The 20,135-nt window shown below is 31.9% G+C and overlaps 3 protein-coding genes across 10 annotated transcripts; 2 read left to right on the top strand and 1 right to left on the bottom strand.

Annotated features, from left to right (window-relative positions):
- The first annotated feature begins 442 nt into the window (after positions 1-442).
- Positions 443-2,598, top strand: Kaz (E3 ubiquitin-protein transferase Katazuke). Its single transcript, XM_069128703.1, has 5 exons — positions 443-745; positions 952-1,354; positions 1,429-1,741; positions 1,821-2,130; positions 2,201-2,598. The coding sequence occupies exons 1-5, from the start codon at positions 707-709 to the stop codon at positions 2,300-2,302; spliced, it is 1,167 nt and encodes a 388-aa protein (XP_068984804.1). The 5' UTR covers positions 443-706; the 3' UTR covers positions 2,303-2,598.
- Positions 2,599-3,186: 588 nt separating this feature from the next.
- Positions 3,187-12,483, bottom strand: LOC138187678 (NADPH-dependent diflavin oxidoreductase 1). Of its 4 annotated transcripts, XM_069128693.1 has the most exons (12): positions 12,348-12,483; positions 10,701-12,164; positions 10,534-10,613; positions 7,855-7,975; positions 7,681-7,762; positions 7,452-7,591; positions 7,120-7,265; positions 6,836-6,921; positions 6,603-6,749; positions 6,218-6,526; positions 5,933-6,135; positions 3,187-5,840 (listed from the first exon to the last, which is right to left on the bottom strand). In XM_069128693.1, the coding sequence occupies exons 1-12, from the start codon at positions 12,425-12,427 to the stop codon at positions 5,705-5,707; spliced, it is 2,994 nt and encodes a 997-aa protein (XP_068984794.1). In that variant the 5' UTR covers positions 12,428-12,483; the 3' UTR covers positions 3,187-5,704. The 4 variants fall into 4 exon arrangements, with proteins under 4 accessions (XP_068984794.1, XP_068984790.1, XP_068984793.1 ...); XM_069128689.1 differs by lacking the exons at positions 10,534-10,613; positions 10,701-12,164; positions 12,348-12,483 and adding an exon at positions 9,422-10,099; XM_069128692.1 differs by lacking the exons at positions 10,534-10,613; positions 10,701-12,164; positions 12,348-12,483 and adding an exon at positions 9,182-9,395.
- Positions 12,484-13,199: 716 nt separating this feature from the next.
- trbd (ubiquitin thioesterase trabid) lies at positions 13,200-19,708 on the top strand. 5 transcript variants are annotated; one of them, XR_011175238.1, is made up of 9 exons: positions 13,202-13,692; positions 14,161-15,193; positions 15,314-15,595; positions 15,794-15,995; positions 16,133-16,410; positions 16,479-16,708; positions 16,783-17,218; positions 17,309-18,187; positions 18,277-19,708. XR_011175238.1 is itself a non-coding variant. In XM_069128686.1 (9 exons), exons 3-9 carry the CDS (start codon positions 14,484-14,486, stop codon positions 17,385-17,387), a joined length of 2,217 nt encoding a protein of 738 aa, XP_068984787.1. In that variant the 5' UTR covers positions 13,202-13,692; positions 14,161-14,260; positions 14,414-14,483; the 3' UTR covers positions 17,388-19,708. The 5 variants fall into 5 exon arrangements, 4 of the variants coding, with proteins under 4 accessions (XP_068984789.1, XP_068984787.1, XP_068984786.1 ...); XM_069128686.1 differs by having other exon boundaries at positions 14,161-14,260; positions 14,414-15,193; positions 17,309-19,708; XM_069128685.1 differs by having other exon boundaries at positions 13,202-13,800; positions 17,309-19,708.
- Positions 19,709-20,135: the final 427 nt, after the last annotated feature.

Below are 20,135 nucleotides of genomic sequence, written 5' to 3' on the forward strand. Positions count from 1 at the left end.
GTATAAAATCTTGTACACTTTGCGAGGGAAAAGCTGCACATCACATTTCCAAAACATTCAATCACGCGTACGTTATTAGCATTTTCTATTCAGTTACGTTGCACTCGGGTTACACGTTCAAATTTCGCGATTGGTCAAAGCCAAAAATTAATCCGCTCCAGTGACCAATCAAAAACGCCAAGAATCATTGGCAAGAATAAGATATAATACATACGTTAAATAAGATTATTAACGTAAAGATAAATGGCAAGATCTTTTGCACTGGTATTACGGGTGCCGTAATTTCTTTCGCCGCTATAAAAAATCGCAAAATAAATTCTACTTTGATAGAAACAACAATAAATTCTTTAATTGGTAACAAATAGTTGAGTCAGGTTCAGTCACATGATTTAGTCTGAGGATCATCCCTTATTTCTATCGTTAATAGAGCCATCTATTGTAACGTTATAATACTAACGTTTTTATCATGCGTAAACAAAATGATAATTATCTCTATTAAAATAGAGCAAGAGCTTTCACCATTCTTGAAAATAGTAGAGTGTCAAATTAGTTGTATTCATCATTCTGTGCTTATATCCGCAATTTGTATAAAAAGAGATGAATAACTATGATACATAATAGTACAGTGTATTAGCTCTGACATAATAAATATAATTTTCTTCCAATTTTTAAGTATAACATTTCGCGTTGTTTGAGCATAACCAATATGTCAGACGTTAAAAGCCTCGAATACCCAACGTTAAAGGTACTTAATACTTTTGTAATTGTGTTATGATCTTTTTGTTCATCTACATGAATTCCTTAGAAACGTTCGAGATCTTTGACAGTTCTTTATCATTTACGAGACTTGCGCTATTTTGTACTAACTTCATGAGCTTTATTATATTTTAATTTACGGAGATCCTGTTACCATTTATATTAATAAATTAATGCACAATATTGTGTTCTTAGGTTCCTTATGAACTCCTCAACAAAAAATTTCGGTTAGCACAAAAGGTCATAGATAGGGAAGCTTCATACGTACAAACAGCAGCCAATGAATTAATAAAGGATAATAAAACCTCTGTTCCTGCTGGGGAGATGAGCCTATTATTAGGTGGAGTTGTGGAGAAACTTCAAACCTTAAAGAGAAAGGCGCACGAATCTATTACAGAAGAGTTGCAAGCAAGCATGGTTTGCAAAAGACGTCTAGAACATTTAAAAGAACACGCCAATACCGCACCGAGTGTTGTGAATCAGTGGCGGAGACAAAGGCTTGATAGAATGCTGATAGAATATTTCCTTCGGAAAGGCTATTATACAACTGCAACTAAATTAGCAGATAGTAGTGAGCTTAGAGATTTAACAAACATAGGTATGTTCAATATTAATGCTACTCAGTATTTTATGAATATAAATAATATTGCTTGTTTCGTTTCATATTTTTAGATGTTTTTATGGTATCCAGGGAAGTAGAAACGTCTTTAGCAAATCATGAAACTGCAAGGTGTGTTGGATGGTGCTATGACAATCGATCTAAGTTAAGGAAATTAGGAAGTACTATGGAATTTAATTTACGCGTGCAGGAGTTTATAGAGTTAGTAAGGCAGGATAGGAGGCTTGATGCTGTCAAGCATGCTAGAAAATGTTTTACCAATTATGATGATTACCAATTGCAAGAAATTCAATGCTGTATGGGACAATTAGCATTTCCAGCAAATACATCTCTTAGTCCATATAAAGATTTGTTAGATGAAAAGAGGTAAGTATATTTATTAAGTTATATGTTATTAATTCTTATAATATATGGCATGTATATTTATAAAATATAATATTTACAGATGGGATAGATTAATTGAGCAATTCAGGCATGAAAATTATAGACTTTTCCAATTAGCAACTCAAAGTGTTTTTACAGTAGCATTACAGGCAGGTTTATCGGCATTAAAAACACCTCAATGTTATAGTGCAAACAAGGAAGGGAGAAATCCAAATTGTCCAGTATGCAATGAAGCTCTTAACGAATTAGCTGTTCCATTGCCTTTTGCTCATTGTTCACAGTCTAGACTTGTCTGCAGTATTAGTGGAAAACCATTAAATGAATATAATCAACCAATGATGATGCCAAATGGATATGTATATGGAGAACAAGTAGATAAGCTTGTTTCTTATAAAATATAATTATTAATTTACTAAATTAACTTACTATATTTTATTTTAGGCATTGGAAAAAATGGCTCAAGAAAACAATGGCACTGTAATTTGTCCAAAAACCAAAGAAGTGTTTCCGTATAAAAAGATAGAAAAAGTGTATGTTATGTAAAAATTACTGACTCAAACACACAATTTGTATTATATACAATGCATCTTTCATATTCTAACTTGGAATATTTACTGTTTAATACTGTATACCGATATTAACAAAGGGAATAACTTCTATTTTTAAGGAAATATTTTTTTGCAAATTAATTAATTTGTGATCATCTACTAGAATAAAATGTGATACATATGAATAATGTGTGTTATGGAAAACGTTCTAATTTTTCGATATAAAAAGATATAAAAATTACTATGATAATGTAAGTGGTTATTAAACATGAAATCAGATTTTTGTCCTTACTCATTTATTTAACATCATTTCTACAATAAATTGAACAATTAAAACAATTCCATAAATCTACGTTTCAAGACGCATTTTTTGTAATGTTTGAACTTTGTAAGTATATTACAGTGATTCGTATTTATATTTATACTTTGCATGCCCAAAAATTTCACCATAATAATGGTAAGATTTATGTTGTAACATTGATGTATTCTGACTCCTACTTTGCTATACAATTTTTTGTTGTTTCTTTTTCATGTAAAAAACAGATGTACCACCATTCAAATACTTTTTAAAGTGAATAATTGTATTGCATATGTCAACGAACAAAGTCTAATCTACCTAATGATATGCATTAAGCAATTTTAGATGAAATATGTTCACAAGTTAATTGATATAAAAATATCCTTTCTACGCTCTACCAGCTTTAAGTTCAATGATTTTCCAATCATTGGTTTTATTGAATTTTATTTATAATTTATTGTCTGAATTGCTTTATGCAGAGGATTGTCCTTCTAGGAATTCGGATTCTATATTTTAGAATAAAATTTGTGGTCAACCTGGGGTACAATATTTGAGGTAATTTATGGTTTACCATTAGCAAGATTTGTTTATATATATATATATATATATGGTTCTGATAATTTAGCTGAGCATAATTTGAAAGTGTATAGGTATATTAGTTATAATTGTATGTGTGAATTGATAGAAATAGAGCATAAACAGTATTATAAACAGTAAAACAGTATAGCTTACGAGATGGTGTATACAATAAAAATGCAGATTTATAATTGCCACATGTTATTACATGTAGAAGCACTTAGACAGTATTTACAGATTTTACTAACTGTACCAAGACAGAAGTTCATACTTAATGATGTATACCTTTCTCTCTCTTTTTTCTTTTTTTTTTTTTGTTATAATGAAAATAACATGTGTACACATATGTACATATGAGTTAATACATGTAATAAAATCTATTAAAAGTAACTATATTTTTAATTTTGTCAAATAATAACTTCACATTTATTATAAATAAGGATAAGCAATAAATAATAAAATAGTACACATTATAAAGTAATAATAAGAGAACGCGTTTTTCCACTCAATGTAAAATATGCGGCACTTCGTTTAGATGTAAACAAATAGTAGGTCATGTCATAAGTAATATCGTTCCTTATCTTACTTTAGATAAACACACGTATCATGTTTCGCTGAGATGTTTTTATAGGAACTTCTCCCTTTGTTTTTCCCTAATTATTGAAACAATTAGATCGGTATTTTTCACATTAAAGGAAGTTATAAGATGAGTGTCAGCGAAAACCATTTGCAGCATTGCATGCTGTACAAACTTAAAAAAGGTAGTGCAACTAAGAATACTGTTAAAAATGTTTGTAAAGTATACGGTGAACACGTTTCAAATGTGAGAAAATGTCAAAAATGGTTTCCGAAATTTTCGTATGACGTTTTTGAATTTTCTAATGAACACAGGTCCGGCCGAAGTGTAACGTTCGATGTCGAAGCATTAAAGGCTGTGATTGAAGTAGAATCTCCTTAGACTGCTACGGAAATAGTAGGTAAATGCATACATCGATGATTAAAAGTAAACGGAAGTATTAATTTTACTCATTGGAAGTTCGAGTCAAAACGCGGCGTTACTTATGCTATGACCTATTTCTTTTTTTCGTAAGTATATGAAATAAATATTATATTAAAGTCTTAGTAAACTTGTTAGACATTATGATATTTCAATTTTACACATTACCTTAGCCTTCTTTTTAATATACAGTATGTTGATTGAACAGAAAGCATAGCAAACACATGATATTACATTATAACATGGTAAACATATAGGAATATGTCTAAATGAAAAAAAAGAGTAATAATTAGAAATACAAAACAAAGTAAATGAAACAAACACATATTATTGTCTTGAATTTTATCGAGACTAACATTAATCATATCATTTCCAAATTACTTCCGTTTTGTAGAACATTTTGAGTTATTTGAAAAGACAAACACTAATTATCTAATATTTTAATAAAAAAGAGTTGATATATAAAACTAATACTAAAATCATATAAAACACAAAATGTGTTTGTAATACAAATATACTTACAAATGTACCTTGTAATAACGTTTGTAAAGATATATTATAAAAAAACCTATTACTGAAAATCAGAATATAAACATACAAAATATAATAAAACAATTGAAAATGGATGATTAAAAATTATGAAAAGCTACTCTGTGCAAAATATTTATGTACCTTGGAAAAAATATTTGAATATGCTCTTTAAATGAACATGTGTGTGTTTCAACATGGTAAATATTTTTAATTGTTCGCTATAATCAGCACATTACTAAACATTTAACAAAGAAGAAAATCATTTTCCATTTTAACATCCTTGTTTTCTAAATAGGATACAGCTCAGCCCTAAATTTTGTTAAATTGTTAGTATGAAAAGTTTACAAACCACAGTCTTATTATAAATTTGGTCTATGTAAATAACAATTATTAATTGTACAGATCTTTTATGTGCTTATTTTAGCGGCTTCGAGTAAACTGATGCATGTGAAAAACTTAATAATATATGGATATTAAGGCTTATTGGTCCAATTTAGTATTAATAGTTGCATTAGGGCAGTGATTAAATATTAATCTCACAACTATGAACTTGATGTAATAACAGAGATCTCTATCATTTTTTTTTTTTTTTCAGATTTTAAATATTCCATTATGAAATATTTGTTCTCAACAATACAAATTCGATTCTTTGAGGTATTGTTTAATGTTTGTATTTCTTTTTCTTTTTTTTTTATATTGTAACAAAAAGATTTATAGCATTTTAAAGAAGTATGAGACAAACAAATAAAAATTATTAACATCTTACTTTGCCAGATCATCTTATAACATCAAAATTTTCAGCTCCATCATTAAGTGCAGAGAAATCTATTAAATTCGTTTAATATCATAAATAGAGTAATGTCAAAATTAAATTGAACTTTATATTGATGAACTTTCATCTTATTCTTTTCCTTGCGCTCATCTTCTTTTGATTTTCCTATCAAGTGAATGTCTTTAAACATGGATTAATATTTTATTATTGAATGTTGTATGTATTAAGATAATTCAAATGATATATTTGCTACCAAGATGGGCATAACCATAGAAAATAATATTCCGGTAAAGAGCCCTGTGATTAATGATGCTGCCCCAAACATACCAGCTGTTGCCATATATTCAGAATCTACCATTCTAAAATAAAAATTCGCTCTCTAATATGTTTTAATATTAAAAGTAAAAAAAAAGGAAAAAGATTTTATTTTTTCTTATTGTATAAATCTCACCTCGGACAGTACATCATGGATAAAGAGGAAAAATAGCCACTACTTATTCCCATTGTAACAGCAATTAGAAAATAAATCCAGTCATTACTAATGTACACTGGTAATACTCTTGAAACACCACTTGGTTTGTAATTACAGAATAAAAACAATGGTATATAGAAAACACGTAAAAGAACTGGTATTATTAAGTACTTTTTACTAGGCTGCAAAGAAAAAAAAGTAATGATTTAAAAATTAGTTTCTGCATTTATTACTTAACGAATTTCGATTAAAAAATTTACTCACCCACTGAACCAACGATGCGATTGAACTACCAATGAGAGCAGTGACGTTGAATGTGAGAAAACACATAACAGTACTGTAATAATTTGATGAAACTATAAAATTAGGATCCGAACGAACTATGTCAGATTGAACAGATGGAAATAGAGAAAGAGTTACGAAAAATATGAAAAATGTGTTGAAGCACTGAGGAAAACATTGTTTAAATATTTTCCAGTATGGCGGTGTGTTATGTTCGTCTCTCGCATTATTTTCTAATTGCCTTTTATTTATTCCTTTCTGATGTAATAATTCGCGATATCGGTAAAATCTCTACAATCAATAACAATTCATGTAAAACATTATACTTAATCTATAATAAAATTGATAAGAAAATTGTAAATCTTACATTTATTGGTAGTGCAAAATAAGTATCAAAGCATGCAAGAAGAATAAACAGAGCAGTTATAAAGTAATATATTGCCGCAGTCCGAGGATTTGGTGCCATATACTGAGCAAGAAAGTTAATCATCGCTGTAAATGTTCCACTTATATTCTGAAAGTAACATAAGAGTAATATAGTTGAATATGTACATATTACATAAAGTTTTATATCACAAAACTGTACAAGTCGGTGTTTACCGAGCCTAAGATAACAGCTCCTGTGTACTTCGTGGGTAACTTTGCCACCATACCAAACACAGAGTTTTGGTAAATTCCATTAGCAGCTGAAAGGTGTTTCATAAATAAAAATTAGTATTATGTGGATGTGAATGTTCTTAGAAAGTACATTTGACACTAAGTAAAAAAAGTGGATTATAATTTAAAATCAATGTACTCTCTAATTGCAAAATATAAATATAATTTATTTAAAACACATAAATGACTGTTATTTTGGAATTTCTGCAAAAATAATTTTATCTTACTGTTTAATATAATAACAGAAATCATGGTAATCCAGAAAAAGACACCTGGCCAACCAGAGCTATCAGTCATTGCCAAAATAACGGTACATACAAATATTAAAACTTGTATGAAGATGCCCCATACTATACGTGTTGTCAAATTGCCACTAAAAGAATTAAAAAATTGTCTTTAAATACAGATACTTGATTCTTATTAAGTATCTGTAGATTATCACATGATGATAAAGACTATCATATACAATGAAAATGCTCTAGAGAATATGTTTTTCAGAAATATTAAAAGATAACACGTATATAAGACATTGATTTGAAATTATACAGAATATACACACCCAAATTGCATAAATACATTTAACCAATTAAAGAGTAGATTTGGTATTTGTGCTGCAAATCCTAAGTATGCAAGAAAATTTGTGGCATAGTTTGATTGAATTCCTGTATACTCTTCAGATAATTTGTAATTAACAAAATACTAGAAGAATAATGAATTTCATTAAAAATTTATAATCTATGTAAAATTAATGATAAAAAAGTGAAAAAATATGCTTTAAAGAGTCATACATTTTTTGCTGTTATGAACATATTCCATGGCATTAAGATACCAATTCCATGTAGTATCATTATGCAGAATACTATGTTTAATCTAAAATTACATAAATAAGCTATTAGAATTAACATTTTTAGTAAATTATAATAAATAACATTGAAAGTATGACATTTTATTTATATACATACCTATCTTTAGGAGGATTTAATTCAAGGTCTGCTTGATCCATTGTAACTCCTCTAAAATTTAATTCATCATCAGGTCTGCCTGTACCTTCCCAACCAGGAGAAAGACGAACAGGCTCAGTGCCTACAATAAAAGATCTAGTTTCACAATATGATTTGGGCAACACATATACATACAAATTTAATGATACTGCAGTTAAAGCTATCTTTAGAACACTTTACTAATGCTCCAATTTAAAGCAATTTATTAATTTAGCGATCATGATACAAACACTTGATATGTACATTACACACTCGTATGATTTTATATTTGTATCTTAGATTTATATAGCACAGAGGATAAAAAGAATATAAAACAGCATAAAATATTAATTACCAGCTGGTACACGATCTTTAAAAGTGTTATAAGAAGATTTAATGTAACCTGGGAACATTGATATAAAGTTTATTTTACTTGTATTCCATATCTGCTTAAATTATACCCCTGTATAACATACATAAGATCATGCTATAAGCACACTATAGGATAGCAGAAAATGACATAAAATTATGGAATTGAATAGCAAATTTAAACATATCAGGCACATGGTATCAATTATTAAAATATAATTATAATATTAATTGATTAACTGATGATAATTATGATAATAACACAATATATATATGTTATTTTATAATATTCATAACATATTCATTTCTGTTTCTTGGATCTAAGATATGTTCATATTTAGTTCACATCAACTCTGTGTCAGCAAAAAAATAATGTTCTATATAAAACATGACGCCTTTGTACATATAATATGCATACAATATACTTCTTCCATAATGAAATTTTAATAATATACATTTTAAAGCATCGTAAAATTTATTGTAGAGAATTATTTAGAACATAGGAATTTGTATTATTTCATTTCACTCATCTCAATATGCATGTACAAAGTTTTGCTTACGATAGAAAGATAATTAGGAAGTAACACGCCTTTATGTTTATTTTCAGTCACTTTCTCCTAAATTTTTTTTTTTTCAAAGTTAGTTATCTATACAAAGCACAATAGTAAAAAAGTCAAAAGCTAAAGATAACTAGATAATATTTTAAGATGAAATTTTAACAGAAAATCACGTATAAACTTCAGATGCTGTATATACTTATAAAAATGAACGTTTTTGTATTACTCTCTTAATAAAATTGATAAATTAAATTAAACATATCAGTTAAATATGTAAAAGAATAGAAAAGATACAGTATCAAATGATTCTAATGTAATCGTCATATAACAATATTCGATAATTAATATTTAAACATATATAACATGTAAAAATAATACTTAACATTTCATAATATACTGCTCTTTTTAAGAATGAATCTAAAATCACAGTGAATTTTATGAATCTTCACCGGTGAGAGACCGGTTTGGTGGAATATTTGCGATAAAAATAAAAAGAAAGGAAGGTGCACGTTTGTAAGAAGGGTAAAGCTGTAAGTATTCAAAATATAGTAGTAAGGCAGAAACGATTAACGTTCGAAAGTATGAAGAAAGATGATGCGATAAAGAAGGGCATTAGTATATACCTTTCGCGGGCACAATGCGTGTTCCATTCGAATCTTTTAACAAAGTTTGTTCCTCGGGGCCCACACTAAATTCCTTCTTCGTGTAACTACCCGCCATTTTTTCACAGTTTGTAAGATTAAGTCAAATTAAGAGCTGTTGCAATATTGAGGGTTAATATACTTCACGTGTTAGTAAAGGGTGTTAGGGTGGAAATGAATCTGCGATAATTGTTTCGTCTGAATACAGTTTCGTTTTTGCCAGATAGACGGATATTCAGAATTCAAATAATCATTGGAAAACTAGAATTACGAGAAAGTATTTAATTGACATTTGCAGAGTTCTCCCAATTTCTGTGGAATTCCGTGTCTGGCGAAAATACTTTACGAGTTTAGTGTCGGGATCACTGCATATTCGATAGTTAAGGCTTCAAAGTTATGAATAGAACTGCTCCCCAATGTGCAAGACATACCATCTTTCTGCTTTATTTTTTATAGGTTAAGATAAGATAGGGGTTAGAGTTCGTCAAGCGAGCTCCACGCTGCGCGGAGATTCAGGAATAACCACGAACTAGTTCAAGATATTGTGATACGCGCGCACATCTATAATATTCAAATCAACAAACAGAAAAAATCTAACATGATGGACGCAATTGGCAAGACTAATGTAAGACAATTAGTTCTCCTTGACTGATACATGTACATTATTGTACATATTTATATCGGTATTTCATTGGATAATTTTGTATGTGAGATACCTCTTTTTCTTAAACATTGCTAATCTATTCTATATCCAAAATTAAAAAGTTTTTATATTTACATGAATAAAAAGGAACAAAATGATATTGAAAAACATAGTTCCCATTTTACACATCCAAACATAAAGTTATAAAGTTTTATTTTTAAATGCTTTCGATACATACTATCGCATTTTTATACGTGTAATTTTTAAAATTGGCAGCCATGACTAATTTTTTTTAAAATCTTTTATTAACCCCAAGTTTCGACTTGATACCGATCTTCATTTTCTAAACGTTTAACAAAATTTTCTGCTTCTTCTTCAGTTGATCTTGTCATTTGTTTGATTAAATCAACAAATTCTTCACGAACACAATTTGGCATATTTTTAGAATTACCTGCTAGGTAAATGTTACCATTTCTATTAAGAAATTCCCAACAAAGTTGCTTTTGACTATGTATAACATGTTGTACATATCTAAAATATCAACAAAAATTTAGTTACATAAGATGCAAGTGGCACATTTAAGTGAATAATTTACATATTTAAGGAGTATTTACTTACATTTTGTGCTCTTGATCTCGGGAAAACGCGCAGAATAAATTTAAACCTTTTTGCAGCGACAAATATTCAAAATCATCTTTACAATGGTAATCTTTTTTCTTGTTTCTACAGCCAAAAAAGAGGACACAATCATTTAAATTATCATCCAATGCACATTTATCTAATATAGCCGAACGAAACGGTGCAATTCCTGTTCCAGGGCCGATGAATATCATTGGCTTATTGTACTCAAATTTAAATGTTCCTTTCTGTATCCAAAATATTATTTTGTCTTCCTTTTTCAAACTCGCCAACCAATTAGAACACAATCCATATCTTGGCTCTAGTAGTTTTGTTTTATACTTTACTACTGCTACTAAGAGATGAATTTCATTTTCAGTAATCCTTAAACTTGAAGCTATGCTAAATGCACGAGGCTTTATAGGAGACATAATTTCAAATAATAATTTTACATTTAATTTACTAGTTGTATGTGGAAAGTCTGCTAGTAACTCTAAAATAGTTCTTCTTGGCCTATTGATGTAATTATATAGTTCTTCTTGACCACTTGCTGTTGTAAATTCATCTAACTTGTCCTTCTCTAATTTATTTTCACTGATAAGAGATAACAGTCGCATCGTAGATCTGCGTGGCTTAAAGCTTAAATCCCAATACTGTTCTACAATTTGGTATAAAGTTAGAATTTGTTTTAGAACATTAGGTACTTTAATTTCTTTTTCAGTTACTTGAATTAACATATCCGGATTTAATTGCACATTATTGTCATTTAATACATCAAAAAATTTTTCAATTTGTTTTTGAGAATTCTTGGGTCTAACATACACTATGTCTCCAGGTTGGTAATTAATGTTATCTGATCTAAATTTAATTAATCTAACATCCTGAAAATGATCTTGTGCAGTAGTTCTTACATTTTCAATTATTGTACCCACTTTCACTTCATTATTTGTAAATACTTCTTCCATGAAAATATCATGAACTGAACAATATTCATTATTCATGGAATTTCTGTCTCTTTCTGATATATGAAATCTCTCAATTATGTTATTTTCATTATTAATCAAATCTATTATGGAAATATTAAATGTATTCCCAACTTTCATCCACATTTCTTCTAGCCAAGAATCAACAACAGCATCAATTCCTAAATCATGTTGATCATCTGCTAGCCCAATAGGTAACAGTTCCTTTGCACCTAGTTGCATTAATCTTCTGTTTAACTTTTTTGCTGCGAAATTAAATTTTTGATAGGAACTGTCACCTAAGCCTAATATTCCATACTTTACATTAGAAAGCAATGTTGTTGGGAGATTTTTTCGTAATAGAAGTCTCCAGAATTGCCTCATATTATTAGGAGGATCTCCTTGGCCTGTGGTTGCGACCACAAACACTATCATTTTTTCTGTATCAAGATTTTGAACGTTATAATCATTCATTGCAAAGACGCTGCTTTCCAGGCCTTTTCTGAAATAAAATCGAAGAGACTTTTCTAAAGATATTGTATCCTTAATATTAGCATCAGTAATTATATTATAAAATAACATTGATAAAGTTCTTAATGCTAATTAATGATTTCAAACTTTCTAATTGCGAAACAATATACATATATTTCTATCTATACAATAGAGGGAAGGACAATAACAAAACCTTTTGGCAGTTTTCCAAATTTGTTCAGCCACATCTTGTGCAGTACCTGTCTCACTACCGTACAATATCGTGATTCTCATAATGTTCTTTGTCGTAAAAAGGTTTCGAGCGTAAGTCTTTCGATAGAAAAAGAATTGTATCGCGTCACGAGATACCGCTATGTTACCAATTTTCAGCTGTTACACCGTGACGTCATTGGTCGTTTAGCAGACGATATCTGGAGAAACGTAAGTTTCACGAACGGGGTATGTAAACTGTAAAAAGCAAATATAATTGTTTTTTTCCGCGTTAAATGTATTTCGCATATGGTAATGGTCTTACTTAATCAAATGTCAAGGATAGGTGTCTAGGCTAAGCCCCATTTGGCGCTTAGCCCAAGATATTTATAAATAAAAAATAGCTTCCCGTGTGCATTGCGTGAACGAATGGTTTATTATGACTATTATATACCATAATTATGCCACTCAGCGATTGCTTCTGCAATATTTATATCTCGGCGAATTTACATATTTTTATACGTCAGAAGAGTAATAGAATGCTTTGAAATCGGTACAAAATCCAAAAACGAAAGAAAGAAAGAATCGTAACGCATCTTAAAAACCGGAAGCTGACATGATATTATCAGTATAACCATAATAGAAAATATTCGGAACTATTTGTGATATTTTACGAGGAAATTATTCGCGTACATGTGTTAATCACCTTCGCGAATGGGTTAATTTGAGAGAAATGAACGGGTTGTGGTTAGGATGCCCGTGGACGAACCGCGTGACGTAACTACGTGAAATGTCGAGTTTTTGCAGATGAAGTGACGTTGGTAGTACTGACATCTGTTTGCGAATGATTGTCAAAACCTATTTTCTCAACGAAGTCCGCAGTTTTGCATGCCAGTATCGTAGGAAAACATCATGACTGCGTTCGATTTGTAAAAAGAAAAGAGGCGCAAAGTGCAGCCGCGAGAAAGATAGCGCATCTGTTTTGGAGGAGTGAGTGAGTGCAGAGAAAGGTTTCTCGTTTCGTTTCACTCGTCGCGTTTCACCCGTTCGACGAGTGACGTGCCTCGGGTCTTCGTCGGTGGGGAAGAGGATTGTACTTGGATTTTAACGCAAATAGAGAAGACGCGGGCTTTCGTCCTCGCGAAAAATTTATCACGCGACTGTGCGTCTTAACCTTTTCTATTGTTTAAATGCAATTAAAGTGGGCTGCTGGCCGCAGTGTGTGATTCCTGCGGATCGACGACTATCCTCACGTCAATTTCGCAGCGATCGACCGATGCATAGTACTTCGATGGAGCTTATTCGCGCGTGACATCAACTTTCGGGACACCAGGCTCGACTCTCGCCAGGTAGCCCCAATTCCGATCTACCACGTGTTATAAGCTTTGCTTTGTTCCGGATATTGTATTCACATTTATCCTTGACGCGACGCTTGCACGACATAAAAGCTCACAGAGGTCAGTCACATTTTAAACCTCGATTACAGTTTACCGCGTTTTGGTTTTGAAACGTTTAGCTTCGCCAACGAATTCAATGTCACGCTTCCCTAGAGACATTCGTTCGCACACTATCATTATTCTCATCATATATATTATTTGCATGTGATTAATGTCCATCCAATGTAAATAAAGGAGCACTTAATGAGATTTTTCTTACCTTATATTATTTTGCGGATGTGTATCCCTTTGTTAAGGTTACGAAATTATCTTTGTTAATAAAGTTGACAATGCTTGCTTTCGTTTAATGTTATATACATTTGTTTATACACGTCATGTTCTTTTCTTCATTAGTCATACCTTTTCTTTTTTTCTTTGCAGATTTTGGTAGCTGTCTACATTTACATTACTGTGGCAGCTTTTATTTTCCTACATACGATCAACATGTTTACCACATGACATGAACTTCATTTTATGACAAGTACATAATATCACTAATATTTATGGAAATTATCTTCGCGTCGCATTTTATGACACAAAATATGAAAAATTTTATTACATGCAATAACGGTTTAACAAGTATTTAATGTAACTTTTGACACCACATTTATGCTTTATAAATATTTTTAAGTAGTGTATGAACGTCACATTGTCTATGCATTAAAGACAATAATATTCACACAATAAAGGGCCATATAGAGAAAATGAATAGCAGGCTTGAAGAACAGGAGTCAAAATGGACATGTGAATATTGTACATACGAGAATTGGCCTTCATCATTGAAATGCACAATGTGCAGAGGTGCCAAGCCTTTATTAGGGGAGGATATTTACCGCCTACGAGATCCAAGCCCACAAAGGTCTGGATCAAATGTCGCATCTGGTCCAGTAACTCATTTAAGTCCAACAGATTCTTACAATGTTAGTTGTCAAAATGTACCATTGGGAAAGTGGTCTTGTGCAATGTGTACCTATCTTAATTATCAAAATACCACACGTTGTGTTCAGTGTGGAAATAGGAAACCTACAGGTCTCAATCAGTCAATACACTCCGTAGCCTCGAATCTGCATGAACACCTAGCACCTCTTAGGCTAGGAGATCCACCACCAAACTCAGGATCAAATCCTCCTCCAATAAACTTACACCCAGAAAGATATTATAACTTACAAGCAAATTTACATCCCGAGAAATGGTCTTGCCTTGTGTGTACTTATGAAAATTGGCCAAAAGCCACAAAGTGTGTGATGTGTGGTAATCCTAAAGAAAAAGATAGAAGAGACAGAACAACCAATAACATGGGTGTTATTTTACCAAGCCCAGAAAGAGATCATAGCCAGCGTAACTTACCTTCTCCGCCTCATGCACCTTATATTCATCAAACCCAGAGGGATGAGAATTTGGCTGTGGGACGAAGGTAAATTTATTTTTTACATTTGTCGAGAATGATCGACTATTAATCAGAATTTGATTGGTAGAATTAGCGTGATAATAGCGACGAATATTCGAGTTTATTATAAGTTTTCTTATATTGTAGGAATTCACATAGATATCCTGATAGCAGAAATGACAATTTGTCAACTCCTCAATCCCCTAATAATTGTGACTATGAGCGTAGACTAAAACAGTTGAGGCGTCATACTGATTGGTGCTGGTTAAATGCGTGTCTTGGCATTGTGGAAGGTGACAATGCTCCTGTTGAAGCTTATTTGGCAAGTGGTGGTGATCCTGCTCGTCAATTGACGCATTCAGAAGTTCTGCTTCTAAATAGAAGTAGTGCTTTTGATGTTGGACATACCTTAGTACATTTAGCTATTAGGTCTGTGGGAAGTAATTTTTGACAAAGGATTTCTTTATGAAGCTATTTTAGCTTATTTTATATAATTACATGAGTGTATATATTCTTTGGCGATGTTTCAACTTGTTCATTACACGTGTAGAAAAGTAAATCAACTATCATTGAGAAAGACACAGTTTCCAAATTGTTCTTTACACAATTTTATTATACTTTTGACAGATTTCAAAGAGAGGATATACTAGCAACATTATTATCACAAATCGAGGGTTCTGGATCTGGAGTAAAAAGAGTACCAAGTTATGTTGCACCAGATTTGGCTGCTCAAATTCGCAGACATGTCACTAATAGTATCCGGTTACGCAAGGGTTCTTTCCCATGTTATTTTGTCACTGATATAGCTACATTTGCTTTGCCTGCTGAGGTTACTATAACATTATAGTTCTTTCTTTGGGATATTATGGGATATTAGAGATATTAGTCTGCTAAAGATTAATAAGAGATTAATAAGATTATAAAGAGGTTATATAAATAATATTTAAGCAGAAAATTACTTATTAGGTTGAAGATTTACCAAGTATAGTGCAAGAACAGATGTTGGAAGAGTTATTAGATAAAGAAGCTCAACAACAATTAGAAGGTGGTGGTGGAGAACCACCAGCACTGAATTGGTCTTTAGAAATTACCGAACGTTTAGGAAGTCGTTTACATGCACTTTGGAATAGATCCGCTGGCGATTGTTTATTAGATTCTGCTATGCAAGCTACTTGGGGTGTTTTTGATCGAGATAATGCTTTAAGAAGAGCTCTTGCTGACACTTTACAACAAGCTGGTCAATTGTAAGCAATTCTTATGTCAATTTTTGTTATAATATTGTTTTACAACACATCTATTTTCCTTAATTTAGTTTTTATCCTCGATGGAGAGAATACGAAGCGTCTCAAGCATCAAGAATGTTGGATTTTACATTAGAAGAGACTCAATGGCAAGAAGATTGGGAAAGCTTATTAGCAACAGCTGCTCAACCAGGAAGTGCTCTAGAGCAGTTACACGTATTTGCCCTAGCCCATATTTTAAGGCGACCTATTATTGTTTATGGCGTTAAATATGTTAAAAGTTTTAGAGGGGAAGATATAGGTAAGTATTGATCGGGACGAAGGTAACATTATTCATAAGATTTATACATAATTAAATAAAATATTTTGATACAGGTTATGCAAGATTCGAAGGTGTTTATCTTCCACTTTTATGGGAACCTTCATTTTGTATTCGCTCACCTATTGCTTTGGGTTATACACGCGGTCATTTCACGGCTTTAGTTCCCATCGAGCCATACACATCGTCTAGAATACCACCTCTTTCGTCTCATGGTGGTGTAGGCTTGGGTGGCGGTAATGGTCCACTTCAACAGCTGCAAATACAGATGCAGACTACATTCATGCCTTTAATGGACCGAGAGCATAAACTCTTACCAATACATTTTTTGAGTCTAGAAGAAGTAGGCCGAGAAGAATCTATTTTAAAGGAATGGCTCGATGTATGCAGGACTGAAGGTGGTATTCTTGTTGCGCAACAAAAACTACACAAAAGACCCTTATTAGTAGCACAAATGCTAGAAGAATGGCTAAATCATTATCGGAGACTCGCGTGAGTAATTTTATTCCTTCCTTTAAATTTCGTTCGTTCGATTTAGATTTCGGTCTATACATAGATGTAAATTAATTTTTGTCGTTACAGTCAAACTAACAACGCACCCTTTTTGAGACCAGCAGTTTTACAAGATTACAGTAGCGATGGAGACACAGAAGATGAATAACAAGGTGGAATGCTTTAAGTTATCGAAATTCAACCGAGAAGACTTTTTCTATGATTTGCCCAAAACTAATTGTAACGCAAGATCTCAGAGATTCGCAACTTTCTGCTGAATACAGCAGAAAGAAGTGTATGAATGTTATAACACACACCACACATACACACACACACACACACACACACACATACACACACATACACATACATACATACACATACACACACACACACATTCATTGGCAATGTATCATTTTTAAATGATCTTTGTACATTAATATCGGTCACTGAACCACTAAACCACTGAACGTCTAAAATTTCATCGATTCGTATTACTTAATTATATCGGATGTTCATTCATCTTTACAAATAGTTGCTGTATTATTTTATTGTTATTTAATCAAGAGACTGCGTAATAAGTAGTTTCGTTGCCAAAGTGCGATTCTGGGTATCAAAGTAGTAAGTTAACAAGTGAAATTTTTGTTACAGCTAATATCGTTTCTGTTAGAGTTAGTTTTCCCTCTTGATAAGTTGACTATTACCGAAAATATGTAATATTAATCTTCACAATATGTTTATGACTAGAAAGTTATTAAACTGTTGTGTCCTTGACATTAATAAGAGTTCCTTCAACGTGCGGCGACCAAACGAAGGGTCATAACTTACCTTCCAAAACATCAAGTCTACCTTAATCTCCATTCGATTGCACTCATGTTCACGAATAGCGAAGCCTGCATAATGCCGGATATAATCACAGATTCACGTCTTAACGTCATTCGATAAACACCAATAGTGTTAAAGTCATCTGTAAGTAATTATATTAACCTCAAGACAGAGCTTTTAGTTTCTGACGCTTATATATATAATCAGCGTAAGTTTATTTTCATTATTTAAAGGGGAAAATGCAACAGTCAGTATGTCACTTAACATTAGCAATTCCATTGTAATTTCTCTGAGTTTCTTGGAGTTAATAATTGGTAGTAGGCTGGAAGTTGGAAAGCGATAAAGGTTCGAAATATGTATGGTAGATATTCTTCTGCTTCTGCGTGTCAGTTTCGATAGATCTGGATCCAATTTCTGGTTTCTATCTCGATGTTAAAATACGTACGAATAATTGTATGTTTTGGATTTAAAATCCATAAATCCAAAATGAGGTAAAAAGGAAGTCACGTTTAGGTTGTAATTAAGCAGAATCAATGCAGAGAAGATTGATAATTTGTTTCTTGGTTGTTTTGACGAAACGTGTCACATAAATTGTGCAAAATACATCGGTGTTATTATATTTATAAGAAGTAAAGGAACGAAGGATAAAAGGATCTTCTTGTTTGTTAGTTGTACAAAAAAGAGAAAAAAAGAAAAAAAAAAGAGAAGGGAGAAAAAGAAAAAAGATATTCGACGAAGAACATACGGTAGATATTTGTAAAGGTCATTGGTCTTTGTCTGATGATACGTGTGAAAGTAGTCGAAGATTCTGGCACGGATCGTGTGATTTTTAAAGATAAGTAAACCTAAGGGGCGGGAAAAATAATTCTGTAATCGTCCTTCGATCATTTGTTAACTCTGAGCTGTGTTAATATTAATGTAAAAGTGAGACGGCGAAGTCGAATTACAACGACACTTTTGTCCGACTAGAGGCAGAGCGGAGCGTTGTAGTTTTTCCGTGGCCGGTTCCGGTATGTGTAAACGTAAACAAAGTACCAATTAAGCTGTACTTTCTTCTGCGTGAACGGAAACGAGAAAAGAGTATTTAGAGCGGAAGTACGAGGAAGAAAGAGAAGAAGGAAACGTAGGAGAAAACGAAGACGAGAATGAAGAATGCGAAGAAGGAAATAAAAGTATAATAAGAAAAGAGCGACATTGTGCGAGTGGATCGATCGAACGGATGGTGTGTAGTCACCACGAACGGTAGCAGTAAAATAGAACTTTTATAAAACAAGGTAAAAAGAAAATGAGGCGAATATGAGAAGAGAGAAACAAGTAGTAGTACTATTTAAGTACCAAATTATATGCCTGGCGTGTGTGAGTGTATATAATACACAATTGTATACACTGTATATGTATATGTATAGACGCATATACTGTAATACGTGGTATTCGCGAATGGACAAAGATTTAATGGTAACTAGCTCGGCCAAATAACGAACCCTAATCAAAAAAGTACAAAAAATCGTAAGAGGGAAATGATAACGTTTCTTTATGAAAACGTGTTATTATTACACATGTGGTATCCGCTTAAAGTTTAGTCTCGTTTTTACTAATTCTAATGTAGTCTCTAGTCCTTTTTAGCACCGTCGTTTTTTCTAATCACACGCTCAGCATGTGATTTAATTATTGCGTGATTATCCGAAGGGCAGCATACGAACGTTCGGATAGAAAGAAGAATATTTCACAAGTCAATTGCAAAAAAAGAAAGAAAAAAAGAAAAAAAAAAAAAAAATTAGAAGAGGAAGCAAATGTTTAACGAAGTAACACCGTGTCGAATGAGTAACGATTTTGTCGTCTTTCTTGTACTTTTTCTTCTGTTCGTTCTTTTTTTTTTTCTTTTTTTTTTTTTATTTCCTCTTTCTCATTGCGGTTTCTCATTTGCGCGAATTTAAGCGATAAGAGTACGCGATTACTTTTGATCTATCTAAGCGAGAAGAAACGAGACATTCTCGGGACACGGCGTTACGTACGGTGGAATTACGATGTAAAAAGAAGATCAACAAGAAGAGAAAAAAAAAGACGCTCTGGTGGTATTTTCTTTCCCCTCGTT

This window comes from Bombus flavifrons, chromosome 15 (assembly GCF_040668555.2).
Source record: "Bombus flavifrons isolate JBK064 chromosome 15, iyBomFlav1_principal, whole genome shotgun sequence".
Classification (NCBI taxonomy): Eukaryota; Metazoa; Arthropoda; class Insecta; order Hymenoptera; family Apidae; genus Bombus; species Bombus flavifrons.

Coding starts and splice junctions, on each gene's coding strand:
- Kaz (XM_069128703.1), top strand. CDS start 707: ATGTCAGACGTTAAAAGCCTCGAATACCCAACGTTAAAG. Junction 1,742..1,820: donor GATTTGTTAGATGAAAAGAG/GTAAGTATATTT, acceptor TAATATTTACAG/ATGGGATAGATTAATTGAGC. Junction 2,131..2,200: donor GATATGTATATGGAGAACAA/GTAGATAAGCTT, acceptor ATTTTATTTTAG/GCATTGGAAAAAATGGCTCA.
- trbd (XM_069128685.1), top strand. CDS start 14,484: ATGAATAGCAGGCTTGAAGAACAGGAGTCAAAATGGACATGTGAATAT. Junction 15,194..15,313: donor AATTTGGCTGTGGGACGAAG/GTAAATTTATTT, acceptor CTTATATTGTAG/GAATTCACATAGATATCCTG. Junction 16,709..16,782: donor TTTTAGAGGGGAAGATATAG/GTAAGTATTGAT, acceptor ATTTTGATACAG/GTTATGCAAGATTCGAAGGT.
- LOC138187678 (XM_069128693.1), bottom strand. CDS start 12,427: ATGAGAATCACGATATTGTACGGTAGTGAGACAGGTACTGCACAAGAT. Junction 10,614..10,700: donor CGAGATCAAGAGCACAAAAT/GTAAGTAAATAC, acceptor TTGATATTTTAG/ATATGTACAACATGTTATAC. Junction 6,750..6,835: donor GAGCTGTTATCTTAGGCTCG/GTAAACACCGAC, acceptor TGTTACTTTCAG/AATATAAGTGGAACATTTAC.